Raw genomic sequence first — 16,004 nt, 5'->3', positions numbered from 1 at the left:
TCAACATAGCTTATGTGTTTCCACCTTTTCCGTTGCTACCTCGACTGATTGCCAGGATCAAACAGGAGAGAGCATCGGTGACTCTGATAGCGCCTGCGTGGCCACGCAGGACCTGGTATGCAGACCCTAGTGGACATGTCGTCCTGTCCACCATGGTCTCTACCTCTGAGGCAGGACCTTCTAATTCAGGGTCCTTTCAACCATCCAAACCTAATTTCTCTGAGGCTGACTGCTTGGAGATTGAACGCTTGATTCTATCAAAGCGTGGGTTTTCGGATTCGGTTATTGATACATTGATACAGGCTCGGAAACCTGTTACCAGAAAGATTTACCATAAGATATGGCGTAAATATTTATATTGATGTGAATCCAAGAGTTACTCATGGAGTAAGGTTAGGATTCCTAGGATATTGGCTTTTCTACAAGAGGGTTTAGAAAAGGGCTTATCCGCTAGTTCACTAAAGGGACAGATTTCTGCTCTGTCTATTCTTTTACACAAGCGTCTGGCAGGGAATCCAGACGTCCAGGCTTTTTGTCAGGCTTTGGCTAGGATTAAGCCTGTGTTTAAAGCTGTTGCTCCTCCGTGGAGCTTAAACTTGGTTCTTAAAGTTCTTCAGGGTGTTCCGTTTGAACCCCTTCATTCCATTGATATTAAGCTTTTATCTTGGAAAGTTCTGTTTTTGATGGCTATTTCCTCGGCTCGAAGAGTCTCGGAGTTATCTGCCTTACATTGTGATTCTCCTTATCTGATCTTTCATTCAGACAAGGTAGTCCTGCGTACTAAACCTGGGTTTTTGCCTAAGGTTGTTTCTAACAGGAATATCAATCAAGAGATTGTTGTTCCATCATTGTGTCCTAATCCTTCTTCAAAGAAGGAACGTCTTTTGCATAATCTAGACGTGGTCCGTGCCCTGAAGTTCTACTTACAGGCAACTAAAGATTTTCGACAAACTTCTTTCCTGTTTGTCGTTTACTCTGGACAGAGGAGAGGTCAAAAGGCTTCGGCTACCTCTCTCTCTTTTTGGCCTCGTAGCATAATACGTTTAGCCTATGAGACTGCTGGACAGCAGCCTCCTGAAAGAATTACAGCTCATTCCACTAGAGCTGTGGCTTCCACTTGGGCCTTTAAAAATGAGGCCTCTGTTGAACAGATTTGTAAGGCTGCAACTTGGTCTTCACTTCATACTTTTTCCAAATTTTACAAATTTGACACTTTTGCTTCTTCGGAGGCTGTTTTTGGGAGAAAGGTTCTACAGGCAGTGGTTCCTTCTGTTTAATGTTCCTGCCTTGTCCCTCCCTTCATCCGTGTACTTTAGCTTTGGTATTGGTATCCCATAAGTAATGGATGACCCGTGGACTGAACACACTTAACAAGGGAAAACATAATTTATGCTTACCTGATAAATTTATTTCTCTTGTAGTGTGTTCAGTCCACGGCCCGCCCTGTCTTTTTGAGGCAGGTTCTAAATTCTAAATTATAACTCCAGTCACCACTGCACCCTATAGTTTCTCCTTTCTCGTCTTGTTTCGGTCGAATGACTGGATATGACATGTGAGGGGAGGAGCTATATAGCAGCTCTGCTTGGGTGATCCTCTTGCAACTTCCTGTTGGGAAGGAGAATATATCCCATAAGTAATGGATGACCCGTGGACTGAACACACTACAAGAGAAATAAATTTATCAGGTAAGCATAAATTATGTTTTTTAATTTCAAATTGCTGCCTAATTTTTTTCTCTACTTGGAGATCAATTAAATTCCATATAGAGGGAGCTTGTCATTGATGTGAAAGCTTTATATATAACTATAATGCATAAAGATAAACTTTTTGTTTCTGAGCCAACCGTCTCTCAGGACGAGGCTGTTCAGGCAATGCCATAGTCTTCTCCTCAAAGAACCCTGTGGTTCCTCTCAATCACCCAGGGGAGTTTTATTTGCAAGCCGAGATCACTGCCCAGGTATCATCTGCAGCATTAGCTGCCATTCCCAAGCTACAGGGAAAATGCAAGAGGAAATCTAGAGATTCAGATAGTAAGGTTTCTGCTCCAAGTTCTGCTACCCAAGTTGCCCTCTCTCATAAGTCTGATGAGGAAGATACGTCGGTAGCCTTTGAGGGTGAAATCTCAGATTTGGACAGTATAATTCCTTCATCTGATGCTGAAGTTGTATCCTTCAGATTTAGGCTTGAACATCTTTGTGTACTGTTAAAGGAGGTTTTGGCTACTCTTGATGATTCAGATACTCCTACCGCTGTCATCCCTAGGAAATCTGACAAGCTTAATAAATACTTTGATGTTCCTTCCTCTGTGAAGGTCTTTCCTGTGCCAGACCGTGCCACAGAGATTATAGCACAGGAATGGGATACCTTTTTCCCCGTCTCCTGTCTTTAAGAAGATGTTTCCTGTTGCTGACTCCATTAAGGAGTCGTGGCAAATGGTTTCTAAAGTAGAAGGGGCCATTTCTACTCTGTCTAAGAGAACTACTATTCCTATTGAGGATAGCTGCTCCTTTAAGGATCCAATGGACAAAAAGCTGGAGGCTTATTTGAAAAAAAAATGTATGTTCATCATGGTCTCCATTGGCAGCCTGCAGTGTGTATTGCCACTGTGACAAGTGCTGCAGCCTATTGGTTTGATGCCTTGTCTGAGTCTCTTCAGGTAGAGACTCCTTTAGAGGAACTCCAAGATAGGATTAAGGTTCTTAAGTTGTCCAATTCCTTTATTACTGCTTCCTTGCAGGTCATTAAGTTGGGTGCCAAAATATCTGGCTTTGCTGTGCTTGGCTGAAATCTTGGTCATCCGATGTTTCCTCTAAATCTAAGCTTCTGACGATCCCTTACAAGTGTAAGACCTTGTTTGGACCCGGTCTGAAAGAAATTATTTCTGATATTACAGCGGGGGAGGGTCTTTTCTCCGACAAGAAGAATAGACCGAAAGGACGTCAGAGTAATTTTCATTGCTTTGGTAATTCCAGAGGAAAATCTTCCCCTTTGTCTTGCAAGCAGGAACAGGCCAAGTCTTCTTTGAAGCCCTCCCAGTCTTGGAACAAGGGGAAGCAATCAAAGAAACCGCAGCTGACTATAAATAAGCATGAAGGGTTTGCCCCCGATCCGGGACCGGGTATAGTGGGGGGCAGACTATCTCAGTTTTCTCAAGCATAGGCTGTGGATATAGTATCCCAGGGTTACAAATTGGAGTTCAAGACCTTTCCTACCAGGGGCAGGTTCCATCTCTCAAGATTACCAATAGACCAGATAAAGAGAGGCGTTCTTGAAATGTGTTCAGGATCTTTTTTTCCCTGGGAGTGATTGTTTCAGTTCCAATTCAGGAACAGAGTCTAGGTTTATATTCCTATCTGTTTGTGGTTCTTAAAAAAAAGAGGGAACTTTGCGACCTATTTTAGACCTGAAATGTCTAAACAAGTTTCTCAGAGATCTGCCTTTCAAGTTGGAGACTATCCGCTCCATTCTTTCTTTGGTGCAAGAGAGTCAGTTTATGACAACCATAGACCTAAAGTATGCGTACCTTCATGTTCCCATTCACAGTTTGTGGCTCTTCCTTTTGGCCTTGCCACAGCTCCCATAATTTTTTAAAGGTTCTGGGGGCTCACTTGGCAGTGATCCGGTTCCAGCGAATTGCAGTGGCGCCCTACCTGGATGACCTATTGGTTCAGGTTCCTTCTTTTCAACAAGCAAGATATCACACTGTCATCTGTCTCAGGGAACATGCTTCCAGAGACCTTCCTGGGTGATAGTGACCACGAACGCCAGACTGCTAGGCTGGGGAGCAGTCTGGAACTCGTTAAAGGTGCCGAGTCTATGGACTCGGGAGGAGTCTGCTCTCCCCATAAACATCTTGGAGTTGAGAACTATTTTTAATTATCTGATGGCTTGGCCTCAGATGTCTATAGTCCAGTTTATCAGGTTTCAGTCGGACAACATCACCTCATTGACTTACATCAACCACCAGGGAGGAAACAGAGTTCCTTAGCCATGAAGGAGGTGGCACGGATTATTCAGTGGGCGGAAGATCACAATTGTTTTCTATCTGCCATCCATATTCCAGGAGTGGACAACTGGGAAGCGGATTACCTGAGCAGACAGACTTTTCATCCCAGGGAGTGGGCTCTCCATCCTAAGGTAGAGATGGATAAGGTGTTTTCAAGGTTAACCCTCAAGTGTGGGGTGCCGGAGTTGGATATGATGGCGTCTCGGCAGAATGCTAAGCTTCCAAGTTATGGTTCAAGGTCAAGAGATCCACAGGCCACTCTGATAGATGCTCTGGCGGTTCCTTGGGTTTTCGGTCTGGCATACCTGTTTCCTCTGTTTGCGTTTTTTCCACGAGTCATGACTCGTATCAAGCAGGAGAGAGCGTCGGTAATTCTAATAGCTCCTGCATGGCCTCGCAGGATATGGTATGCAGACCTAGTGAAGATGTCATCTTTTCCACCTTGGAGATTACCTCAGAGGAAGGACCTTCTAGTTTAGCGTCCTTTCCTCCATACAAATGTTGTTTCTCTGAAGCTGACTGCTTGAAGATTGAACACTTAGTTCTTGCTAAGCGTGGGTTTTCTGAGTCGGTCATTGAGACCATGCTGCAGGCTCGCAAGCCTGTAACTTGTAAGATTTACCATAAGGTATGCCGTAAATACCTTTTTTGGTGTGAATCAAAGGGCTACTTTTGGAGTAGGGTCAGGATTCCTAGGATTTTGTCATTTTTCCAGGAAGGTCTGGAGAAAGGATTGTCATTCAGTTCTCTGAATTGTCAGAGTATGTGCATTATGTTCGTTCCTTTTGTCAGGCCTTGGTCAGAATCCGGTCTATGTTTAAACCTGTTATCCCTCCCTGGAGTCTTAACCTTAAAGTTTTGCAGCATGCTACGTTTGAGCCAATGCATTCTTTAGATATTAGTTGTTATCTTAGAAGGTTTTGTTTCTTATTGCGATTTCTTCTGCTCGGAGAGTTTCGGATCTCTCGGCTTTGCAGTGCGATTCGCCTTACCTTATATTTCATGCGGATAAGGCGGTTCTTCATACTAAATTGGGGTTTCTCCCTAAAGTGGTTTCGGTTAGAAATATTTATCAGGAAATTGTTGTTCCTTCTCTCAGTCCTAATCCTCCTTTTCATAAGAGACGACTAAGGATCCTCCTATCTATAGACGACTAAGGATTTTCGCCAGTCTTCTGTCCTGTTTGTTTGTTTTTCTGGGAAGCGCAAGGGCCAGAAGGCCACTGCTACTTCTCTTTCCTTCTGGTTGTGAAGTATGATTCGTTTTGCTTATGAGACTGCTGGTCAGCAGCCTCCTGAGAGAATCACAGCTCATTCCACTTGGGCTGTCTCCTCTTCTTGGGCTTTCAAAAATGAAGCTTCTTTGGAACAGATTTGCAAGGCTGCAACTTGGTCCTCTCTGCACACTTTTTCCAAATTTTATAAAGTTGATACTTTTGCCTCAGCTGAGGCCTCTTTTGGGAGAAAGGTTCTTCAAGTGGTGGTGCCTTCTGTTTAGGTCTGCCTGTCTTGTTCTCCCTCCCTATTCATTTAGTGTCCTCTAGCTTGAGTATTGGTTCCCACTAGTAATTGAATGACGTTGTGGACTTTCAATATAAAAAAAAAAAATGTATGCTTACCTGATAAATTTCTTACCTGATAAATTTCTTACCTGATAAAAAATTTTACTAAACCTCAGGCACCTCTACACCTTTGTGTTATTCCTTTTTCCATTTCCCTTCGGTTCAAAGACTGGTGATTATGGGTAGGGGAGTGACATTTACCAGCTTTGCTGTGGTGCTCTTTGCCGCCTCTTGCTGACCAGGAGAGATATCCCCACTAGTATTTGAATGACGTTGTGGATTCTCCATATCCGGAAAGAAAGAAATTTATCAGGTAAGCATAAATTTTGTTTTTGTTTTTCATATTGAATATTTTTACTCTATTTTCAGCATAATCTCTGTCTTGTGTCCATTATTTCTTTGCCATCCAATCTAGAATTGAATCCTTTGAAAGTCTTTGTTGATCATTGCTACTAGGTTTAACCAAGATAACCATTACTCAAGTAACACTCCAAACTTCCCTCTTATTTGTAAGATAGTTACAAGAAGAGGAATCATGGTATTTCAGGTAGCGGTTTCAAGCTTTGGGGGTTTTCAGACCACTTCTTAAAGGGTAAATCTTGTTGATACATTCTACTTAGGAAAATAGGACAAAAGGTTAAAAAATCCAGAATTGTATTTCCCCCACACACACACACTACACCAGACACTTAACTATTTACTTTAAACGTTTGCAGATACTGAAGAATGTTGAGTCTACTAGTAATGTACAGCCCCATTTTCTGGAGTTCCTGTTGTCTTTAGGCTGGCCCGTTGATGTGGGAAAACACCCAGGATGGACAGGTCATGTTTCCACAAGCTGGTCAATCAACTGTATCAGTGAGAATGACCAGCAAGAGCAAGGTGAGAATATCATTACAAAATGCATTCAAAGAATTTCTAGGAATTTCTAGAATTAGTGGTTTAGAAATAAATTGCAATTAAATTAAATCACTCTCCAAGGGACAAAGTCAAAATGAATCATTCATGATTTAGATAGTTTGCAGTTTTACTTGTATTTATATCATTCTTTTGGCATCTTTTGTTAGGAGTAAACTTAAGTAAGCTAATAGGAACTTAAAGGGACATGAAACCCAAAACATTTCTTTCATGAATTAGGTAGAACATACAGTTTTAAATAACTTTCCATTTTACTTTTATTATAAAATGTGTTTAATTCTCTTGGTATCATTTGTTGAAAGAGCAGCAGTGCACTACTGGTTTCTAACTGAACACATGGGTGAGCCAATGACAATCGCTATATATATATATACATATATATGCAGCCACCAATCAGAAGCTAGAACCTAGGTTCTTTACTGCTCCTGAGCTTACCTAGATAAACCTTTCAGCAAAGGATAACAAGAGAAGGAAGCAAATTAAATAATAGAAGTAAATTGGAAAATGTATGTTATGTCTAAATCATGAATGTCTAATTCTGACTTTACTGTCCCTTTAAGAGTGTTAAATATCTATTATTCTATGGTGCTGCTACCAGATGGCATCTCCCTGTGCTCATCTAGGATGACTATTTAGCAAAGGATTTCAAGAGCATTAAAGAGACAGTCAAGTCAAACTTAAAGGGACAGTGTACAATATAATTTTTATTGTTTTAAAAGATAGATAATCCCTTTATTATCCATTCCCCAGTTTTGCATAACCAACACAGTTATATTAATATACTTTTTACCTCTGTGATTACCTTGTATCTAAGAACCTTCTTCCAGCCCCCTGATCACATGACTGTGACTGTTTATTATCTATTGACTTGCATTTAGCATTGTGTTGTGCTAAATCTTAAATAACTTTCTGTGCCATCTATATGGCCCATGTGTAATTTCAGTCTCTTTGTGTTGAAAAGCAATTTAAAAAGCATGTGATAAGAGGCAGCCCTCAAGGGATTAGAAATTTGCATATGAGTCTGTCTAGGTTTAGTTTCAACTAAGCATACCAAGAGAAAAAAACAAATTTGATGATAAAAGTAAATTGGAAAGTTGATTAAAATTACAAGTCCTAATGAAATTTTTATTTTGACTAGACTGTCTCTTTAACCTTTCATGATTCCGACAAAGCGCACAATTTTAAACATTCTAAATATGCACCATCTTTTTATATGAACACTTTCTGAGGCATCAGCTCCTACTGAGTATGTGCAAGATTCACAGGATAGATGTATTTGCATTATGTTATTGGCTGGTGGCTGTTACAAGATGCATTATGAAGGTGTAGGTAACTAATTTTTAAATTTGTCAAAAAAAATCTACTACTCATTTGAAATTCAAACTAATTGCTTTTACATTGTCTTTTTATTATGCATGTATTGATTATGCTATTGTAGTGTGTTTAGTGGTCCTTTAAGCAAATTGCTAATTGAAGTAAATTGGAACATTGTTTAAAATTTCATGCTATATCCAATCTGTTGTTTTTTGTTGGGTTTTTTTTTTGTTTTGTTTTTTATTTTACTTTTCTTCCCTTTTAACGATGTAATCTTATTGACATCAAAGAACCATAAAGTCATGTTACCCTTTTGTCTTCCAGACTAAGTGTCTGACTGTGCACGTTTGCTGTCGTGTTAAGTTTTGAGAGCATACTATGCTAAACATACTCTGTGTTCTTCACAGAAAATGTTGCCTGCCAGGTGGCATTATGAAGTAGCCGAGTGGGGATAGTGTAATATTTTCTAATATAATATAATTTCTTTCCTAAGATATGGTGAGTCCACGGCTTCATCAATTACTGTTGGAAAAATAGGTTTACTCTGATCTTTCCTCTCAAGATTGGGTCTAGCCGTGCTCCATGTTAGTCTCTTCAGTAGGGCAGTGGTGTCTTAAGCAGTTAGGAACTTGTGAAGTGGGCCTCACTGCGTTTTCCTAACATGTTGCTGCCCTGGTATATTTAGCCAGAGTAGGTTTACTCTTTTCTTTCTTTTTTCCACAGGCCTCTGTGACAGCTGGATGTGCAGGTAAGTGCCTTAAGTCTTCTGGGGCTAGAAGGCTGGCACTGAAGAGGTTAAAGGGACACTGAACCCAAATTTTTTCTTTTGTATTTCAGATAGAGCATGCAATTTTAAGCAACTTTCTAATTAACTCCTATTATGAATTTTTCTTCGTTCTCTTGCTATCTTTATTTGAAAAAGAAGGCATCTAAGCTTTTTTTTTTAGTTCAGAACTCTGGAGAGCATGTTTTCTCCAACATTGGTGTGTCCGGTCCACGGCGTCATCCATAACTTGTGGGAATATTCTCTTCCCCAACAGGAAATGGCAAAGAGCACAGCAAAAGCTGTCCATATAGTCCCTCCTAGGCTCCGCCCACCCCAGTCATTCTCTTTGCCACTGAACAAGCAGCATCTCCACGGAGATGGTGAAGAGTATGTGGTGTTTAGTTGTAGTTTTTTATTCTACTATCAAGAGTTTGTTATTTTAAAATAGTGCTGGTATGTACTATTTACTCTGAAACAGAAAAGGATGAAGAGTTCTGTTTGTGAGAGGAGTATGATTTTAGCAGCAGTAACTAAAATAGTTTTCTGTTCCCACACAGGACTGTTGAGATGAGATAACTTCAGTTGGGGGGAACAGTTGGCAGACTTTTCTGCTTAAGGTATGACTAGCCATATTTCTAACAAGACTGTGTAATGCTGGAAGGCTGTCATTTTCCCCTCATGGGGACCGGTAAGCCATTTTCTTAGTCTCAAACAGAATAAAGGGCTTAATATGGGCTATAAAACTGGTAGACACTTTTATGGGCTAGATCGATTGCTTTATTTGGGCATTTTATACAGTTTGATGTTGAAATTCACACTTTATATCTTTGGGGAACGTTTTTTTACGTCAGGCACTGGTTTAGACACCTTCTCAGTCAGGAAGGGCCTTCTCTGTAGTAGGCAGAGCCTCATTTTCGTGCCATTACAGCGCAGTTACTTTTGAGAGCAGTGCATGCAGCTGCATGTGTGTGGGTCTGGAAGTAGTTTAAAAAGTTCCTAGAAGGCTTCATTTGGTATCGTATACCCCCCTGGGTTTGGTAAAGTCGCAGCAAAGGCTGGAGCTGGGACTGTAGAGGGGTTAAAACTGTAAACGGCTCCGGTTTCCTCATTTTAAGGGTTAAAGGTCTGAAATTTGGGGTGCAATGCTTTGAATGCTTTAAGACACTGTGGTGAAAATTTGGTTAAAATTGAACAATTCCTTCATAGTTTTTCACATATTGAGTAAAAAAGTGTGCCCTGTTTAAAATTTAAAGAGACAGTAACGGTTTTGTTTTAAAACGGTTTTTGTACTTTATTGACAAGTTTAAGCCTGTTTAACATGTCTGTGCCTTCAGATAGACTATGTTCTGTATGTATGGAAGCCAATGTGTCTCCCCCTTCAAATATGTGTGATAATTGTGCCATAGCGTCGAAACAAAGTAAGGACAGTACAGCCACAGATAGTAAAGTTGCCCAAGATGATTCATCAGATGAAGGGAGTAGACATAGTTCTACATCATCTCCTTCTGTGTCTACACCAGTTTTGCCCACGCAGGAGACCCCTAGTACTTCTAGCGCGCCAATGCTTGTTACTATGCAACAATTGACGGCAGTAATGGATAACTCCATAGCAAATATTTTATCCAAGATGCCTGCATTTCAGAGAAAGCGCGATTGCTCTGTTTTAAACACTGTAGAGCAGGAGGGCGCTGATGATAATTGCTCTGTCATACCCTCACACCAATCTGAAGTGGCCATGAGGGAGGTTTTGTCAGATGGGGAAATTTCTGATTCAGGTAGAATTTCTCAACAGGCAGAACCTGATGTTGTGACATTTAAATTTAAGCATCTCCGCGCACTGCTTAAGGAGGTTCTATCTACTCTGGATGATTGTGACAACCTGGTCATTCCAGAAAAATTGTGCAAGATGGACAAGTTCCTAGAGGGTTCCGGTGCACCCGACGCTTTTCCTATACCCAAGCGGGTGGCGGACATAGTGAATAAGGAGTGGGAGAAGCCCGGCATACCTTTTGTCCCCCCTCCTATATTTAAGAAATTATTTCCTATGGTCGACCCCAGAAAGGACTTATGGCAGACAGTCCCTAAGGTCGAGGGGGCAGTTTCTACACTAGCCAAGCGCACTACTATTCCTATCGAGGATAATTGTGCTTTCAAAGATCCTATGGATAAAAAATTGGAGGGTTTGCTTAAAAAGATTTTTGTACAGCAAGGTTACCTCCTGCAACCTATTTCATGCATTATTCCTGTCACTACAGCAGCGTGGTTCTGGTTCGAGGAACTTGAAAAGTCGCTCAGTAGAGAGACTCCGTATGAGGAGGTTATGGACAGAATTCACGCACTTAAGTTAGCTAATTCCTTTATTTTAGATGCCGCTTTGCAGTTAGCTAGATTAGCGGCGAAAAATTCAGGGTTTGCAATTGTGGCGCGCAGAGCGCTCTGGCTAAAGTCTTGGTCAGCGGATGTATCTTCCAAGACAAAATTGCTTAATATCCCTTTCAAGGGTAAAACCCTTTTTGGGCCAGAATTGAAGGAGATTATCTCAGACATCACTGGGGGTAAGGGCCATGCCCTCCCACAAGATAGGCCTTTCAAGGCCAAGAATAAGTCTAATTTTCGTTCCTTTCGCAAATTTCAGGAACGGACCGGCCTCTAACTCTGCAGCCTCTAGACAAGAGGGTAATGCTTCGCAAACCAAACCAGCTTGGAAACCGATGCAAGGCTGGAACAAGGGTAAGCAGGCCAAGAAGCCTGCTGCTGCTACCAAAACAGCATGAAGGAGTAGCCCCCGATCCGGGACCGGACTAGTAGGGGCAGACTCTCTCTCTTCACTCAGGCTTGGGCAAGAGATGTTCAGGATCCCTGGGCACTAGAAATAGTTTCTCAGGGTTATCTTCTGGAATTCAAGGAACTACCCCCAAGGGGAAGGTTCCACATGTCTCACTTATCTTCAAACCAAATAAAGAGACAGGCATTCTTACATTGTGTAGAAGACCTGTTAAAAATGGGAGTGATACACCCAGTTCCAACTGTGGAACAAGGACTGGGGTTTTACTCAAATCTGTTTGTAGTTCCCAAAAAAGAGGGAACCTTCAGACCAATTCTGGATTTAAAGATTCTAAACAAATTTCTCAGAGTGCCATCGTTCATAATGGAAACTATTCGAACGATTTTACCTACAATCCAGGAGGGTCAATTTATGACTACCGTGGATCTAAAGGATGCGTATCTACATATTCCTATCCACAAAGATCATCATCAGTTCCTAAGGTTCGCTTTTCTGGACAAACATTACCAGTTTGTGGCTCTCCCATTCGGGCTAGCCACTGCTCCAAGGATTTTCACAAAGGTGCTCGGGTCCCTTCTAGCGGTTCTAAGACCAAGGGGCATTGCAGTGGCGCCTTACTTGGACGACATTCTGATACAAGTGTTGTCTCAAAGGCAAAGGCTCACACAGACATCGTTCTGGCCTTTCTCAGATCTCACGGGTGGAAGGTGAACATAGAAAAAAGTTCCCTGTCTCCGTCGACAAGAGTTCCTTTCTTGGGGACAATAATAGATTCTTTAGAAATGAAGATTTTCCTGACAGATGTCAGAAAGTCAAAACTTCTAAACGCTTGTCAAGTTCTTCACTCTGTTCCACGACCTTCCATAGCTCAGTGCATGGAAGTAGTAGGGTTGATGGTTGCAGCAATGGACATAGTTCCTTTTGCGCGAATTCATCTAAGACCATTACAACTGTGCATGCTGAAACAGTGGAATGGGGACTATACAGACTTGTCTCCAGTGATTCAAGTAGATCAGAAGACCAGAGACTCACTCCGTTGGTGGCTAACCCAGGATCACCTGTCCCAGGGAATGAGCTTCCGCAGACCAGAGTGGGTCATCGTCACGACCGACGCCAGTCTAGTGGGCTTGGGGCGCGGTCTGGGACTCCCTGAAAGCTCAGGGTCTATGGTCTCGGGAAGAGTCTCTTCTCCCGATAAACATTCTGGAACTGAGAGCGATATTCAATACTCTCAGGGCTTGGCCTCAACTAGCAAAGGCCAGATTCATAAGATTCCAATCAGACAACATGACAACTGTTGCTTACATCAACCATCAGGGGGGAACAAGGAGTTCCCTGGCGATGAGAGAAGTGACCAAAATCATAAAATGGGCGGAGGATCACTCCTGCCACCTATCTGCGATCCACATCCCAGGAGTGGAAAACTGGGAGGCGGATTACCTGAGTCGTCAGACATTCCATCCGGGGGAGTGGGAACTCCACCCAGAGATTTCTGCCCAGTTGACCCAATTATGGGGCATTCCAGACATGGATCTGATGGCGTCTCGTCAGAACTTCAAGGTTCCTTGCTACGGGTCCAGATCCAGGGATCACAAGGCGACTCTAGTGGATGCATTAGTAGCGCCTTGGACCTTCAACCTAGCTTATGTGTTTCCACCGTTTCCTCTCATTCCCAGGCTGGTAGCCAGGATCAAACAGGAGAGGGCCTCGGTGATTTTGATAGCTCCTGCGTGGCCACGCAGTACTTGGTATGCAGACCTGGTGAATATGTCATCGGCTCCACCATGGAAGCTACCTTTGAGACAGGATCTTCTAGTACAGGGTCCATTCGAACATCCAAATCTAGTTTCTCTCCAGCTGACGGCTTGGAAATTGAACGCTTGATTTTATCTAAGCGTGGGTTTTCGGATTCTGTGATATACTCTGGTACAAGCCAGAAAACCTGTAACTAGAAAAATTTACCATAAAATATGGAAAAGATATATCTGTTGGTGTGAATCCAAGGGATTCTCATGGAGTAAGTTTAAAATTCCTAGGATCCTTTCCTTTCTCCAAGAAGGTTTGGATAAGGGATTATCAGCGAGTTCTCTAAAAGGACAGATTTCTGCTTTATCTGTCTTGTTACACAAACGACTGGCAGCTGTGCCAGATGTTCAAGCTTTTGTTCAGGCTTTGGTCAGGATCAAGCCTGTTTACAGACCTTTGACTCCTCCCTGGAGTCTGAATTTAGTTCTTTCAGTTCTTCAAGGGGTTCCGTTTGAACCTCTACATTCCATAGATATCAAAATGTTATCTTGGAAAGTTCTGTTTTTGGTTGCTATTTCTTCTGCTAGAAGAGTTTCTGAGTTATCTGCTCTGCAGTGTAATCCGCCCTATCTGGTGTTCCATTCAGATAAGGTTGTTTTGCGTACTAAACCTGGTTTCCTTCCAAAGGTTGTTTCCAACAAGAATATTAACCAGGAAATAGTTGTGCCTTCTTTGTGTCCGAATCCAGTTTCAAAGAAGCAACGTTTGTTACATAATTTAGATGTAGTACGTGCTTTAAAGTTCTATTTAGAAGCAACAAAGGATTTCAGACAAACGTCTTCTCTGTTTGTCGTTTATTCTGGCAAGACGAGAGGTCAAAAAGCTACTGCTACCTCTTTCCTTTTGGCTGAAAAGCATCATCCGATTGGCTTACGAGACTGCCGGACGGCAGCCTCCCGAACGAATCACAGCTCACTCTACTAGGGCTGTGGCTTCCACATGGGCCTTCAAGAACGAGGCTTCTGTTGATCAGATATGTAAGGCAGCGACTTGGTCTTCCCTGCACACTTTTGCCAAATTCTAGGTTTTGCAAGCCGTGGTGCCTTCTGTTTAGGTAACCTGATTGGCTCCCTCCCTTCATCCGTGTCCTAAAGCTTTGGTATTGGTTCCCACAAGTTATGGATGACTCCGTGGACCGGACACACCAATGTTGGAGAAAACAGAATTTATGCTTACCTGATAAATTACTTTCTCCAACGGTGTGTCCGGTCCACGGCCCGCCCTGGTTTTTTAATCAGGTTTGATAAATTTCTTTCTTTAACTACAGTCACCACGGCACCCTATGGTTTCTCCTTTTTTTCTCCTGTCCGTCGGTCGAATGACTGGGGTGGGCGGAGCCTAGGAGGGACTATATGGACAGCTTTTGCTGTGCTCTTTGCCATTTCCTGTTGGGGAAGAGAATATTCCCACAAGTTATGGATGACGCCGTGGACCGGACACACCGTTGGAGAAAGTAATTTATCAGGTAAGCATAAATTCTGTTTTTATTGGTGGATGAATTTATCCACCAATCAGCAAGGACAACCCAGGTTGTTCACCAAAAATGGGCTGGCATCTAAACTTACATTCTTGCATTTCAAATAAAGATATAAAGAAAATTTGATAATAGGAGTAAATTAGAAAGTTGCTTAAAATTTCATGTTCTATCTGAATCCCGAAAGACATTTTTTGGGTTCAGTGTCACTTTAAGGACTCTAGGAAAATGCTGCACTTAATGTGGGACATCAAATCCTTCATAGAGAATGTTTTTTTCAGGCAGTGGGCAGGCACTGAATATGTATGTGACTATGGACTTGGGGTTAACCTCTTTCACAAGAGGAAGGAGTTAATCCTCTTTTGTTTGGATATTTGACATCGTGTTAAGTGTACCTTTATGTTTTCACGTTAAATTAGCAGAGGCTCTGTGGTACAGATAGCAGTTAAGCTTTTTTGAGGCTTTTTAATCAGCTTCCAGGTCCTGCTGTGTGTCCGTAAGGATAGCACGATATTGAATATGTGGCGCCATTCCTATGGACTTCTATGGAGTTAAACCGCTCTTGCACAAATCCATTATAAATTAGCGGAACCGTGTTACTTTAATTTAATTTACTTGTGCCCTGCTAGAACAGAGACCTCCGTGTGTCTTAGAGTATGCTGTCAATTTCTTTACAATCATAAGAAGCGGAGCTGTGCAGGACATTTTCGTCTTGAAGCGTTCTTTTCTCTGCTATTCATGGCCCTGCTCCTCCTTCTCTGAGAAGTGGAGTGGCGCCGTTTTTAGCTCTGGTTGAGCGGCTGCGTGATCCGCTTCGTTATATCGGATGCAAAGGGGGTATTGCTAGGCCAAATGAGAGTGCAATGTGTGCAGTATTAAATAGCTTGTTTTCTTTTTCAAATGAGGGCGCAGGTTCTTGCTAGCATGTTTAAAATTTACATACCAAGGCCCGTTATTTTTCTGATCCCCTTGTGTGTGCAGTCTTAAAACCTTTAGTTAAGGTTTTTAAGGTCATCTCCGCTGTTGTAAATAAGTTCATGGTCCTAGTACTCTGTTCCTAAGACAAATGTTTATGGCTCGTGAGGATCAAATTGTTTTTAAAAGCATATCTGTCTCTCACGTTAGAATAATTATATTAGAAAAATTAAAGTTATTATTGTTGAGCCTTATGTCGCTTAGGACTTATTTTAGCCAGTATTTGCATATGCAATTTCTGTGCTGCGGTTTTCACCTAACTATTAAAAGTAAAGATAGGTGTGGCCTCTGAGCCTCATGTCTCCCAGGATGATGCTGTTCAGGCAATGCCACAGGTTTCTCCTTAAACGTCCCAAGCCTTTATGGCGTCGCATACAGTGCCCTGCGGTTCCTCTCAAT

At 42.1% G+C, this 16,004-nt stretch overlaps 1 protein-coding gene across 7 annotated transcripts in view; it reads left to right on the top strand.

Annotated features, from left to right (window-relative positions):
• The window catches only part of RALGAPB (Ral GTPase activating protein non-catalytic subunit beta), an 843,236-nt gene that overhangs the window by 675,761 nt on the left and 151,471 nt on the right, over positions 1–16,004 (top strand). For all 7 annotated transcript variants that reach the window (XM_053712501.1, XM_053712446.1, XM_053712384.1 and 4 more), the window contains one exon: positions 6,284–6,449. In XM_053712501.1, the coding sequence (XP_053568476.1) occupies positions 6,284–6,449 (166 nt within the window). The remainder of the gene's footprint in view (positions 1–6,283; positions 6,450–16,004) is intronic.

Source organism: Bombina bombina, chromosome 1 (genome assembly GCF_027579735.1).
Source record: "Bombina bombina isolate aBomBom1 chromosome 1, aBomBom1.pri, whole genome shotgun sequence".
NCBI lineage: Eukaryota > Metazoa > Chordata > Amphibia > Anura > Bombinatoridae > Bombina > Bombina bombina.
The sequence above is the reverse complement of the archived record's forward strand: the minus strand, read 5'-3'. Positions and strand labels throughout refer to the sequence as shown.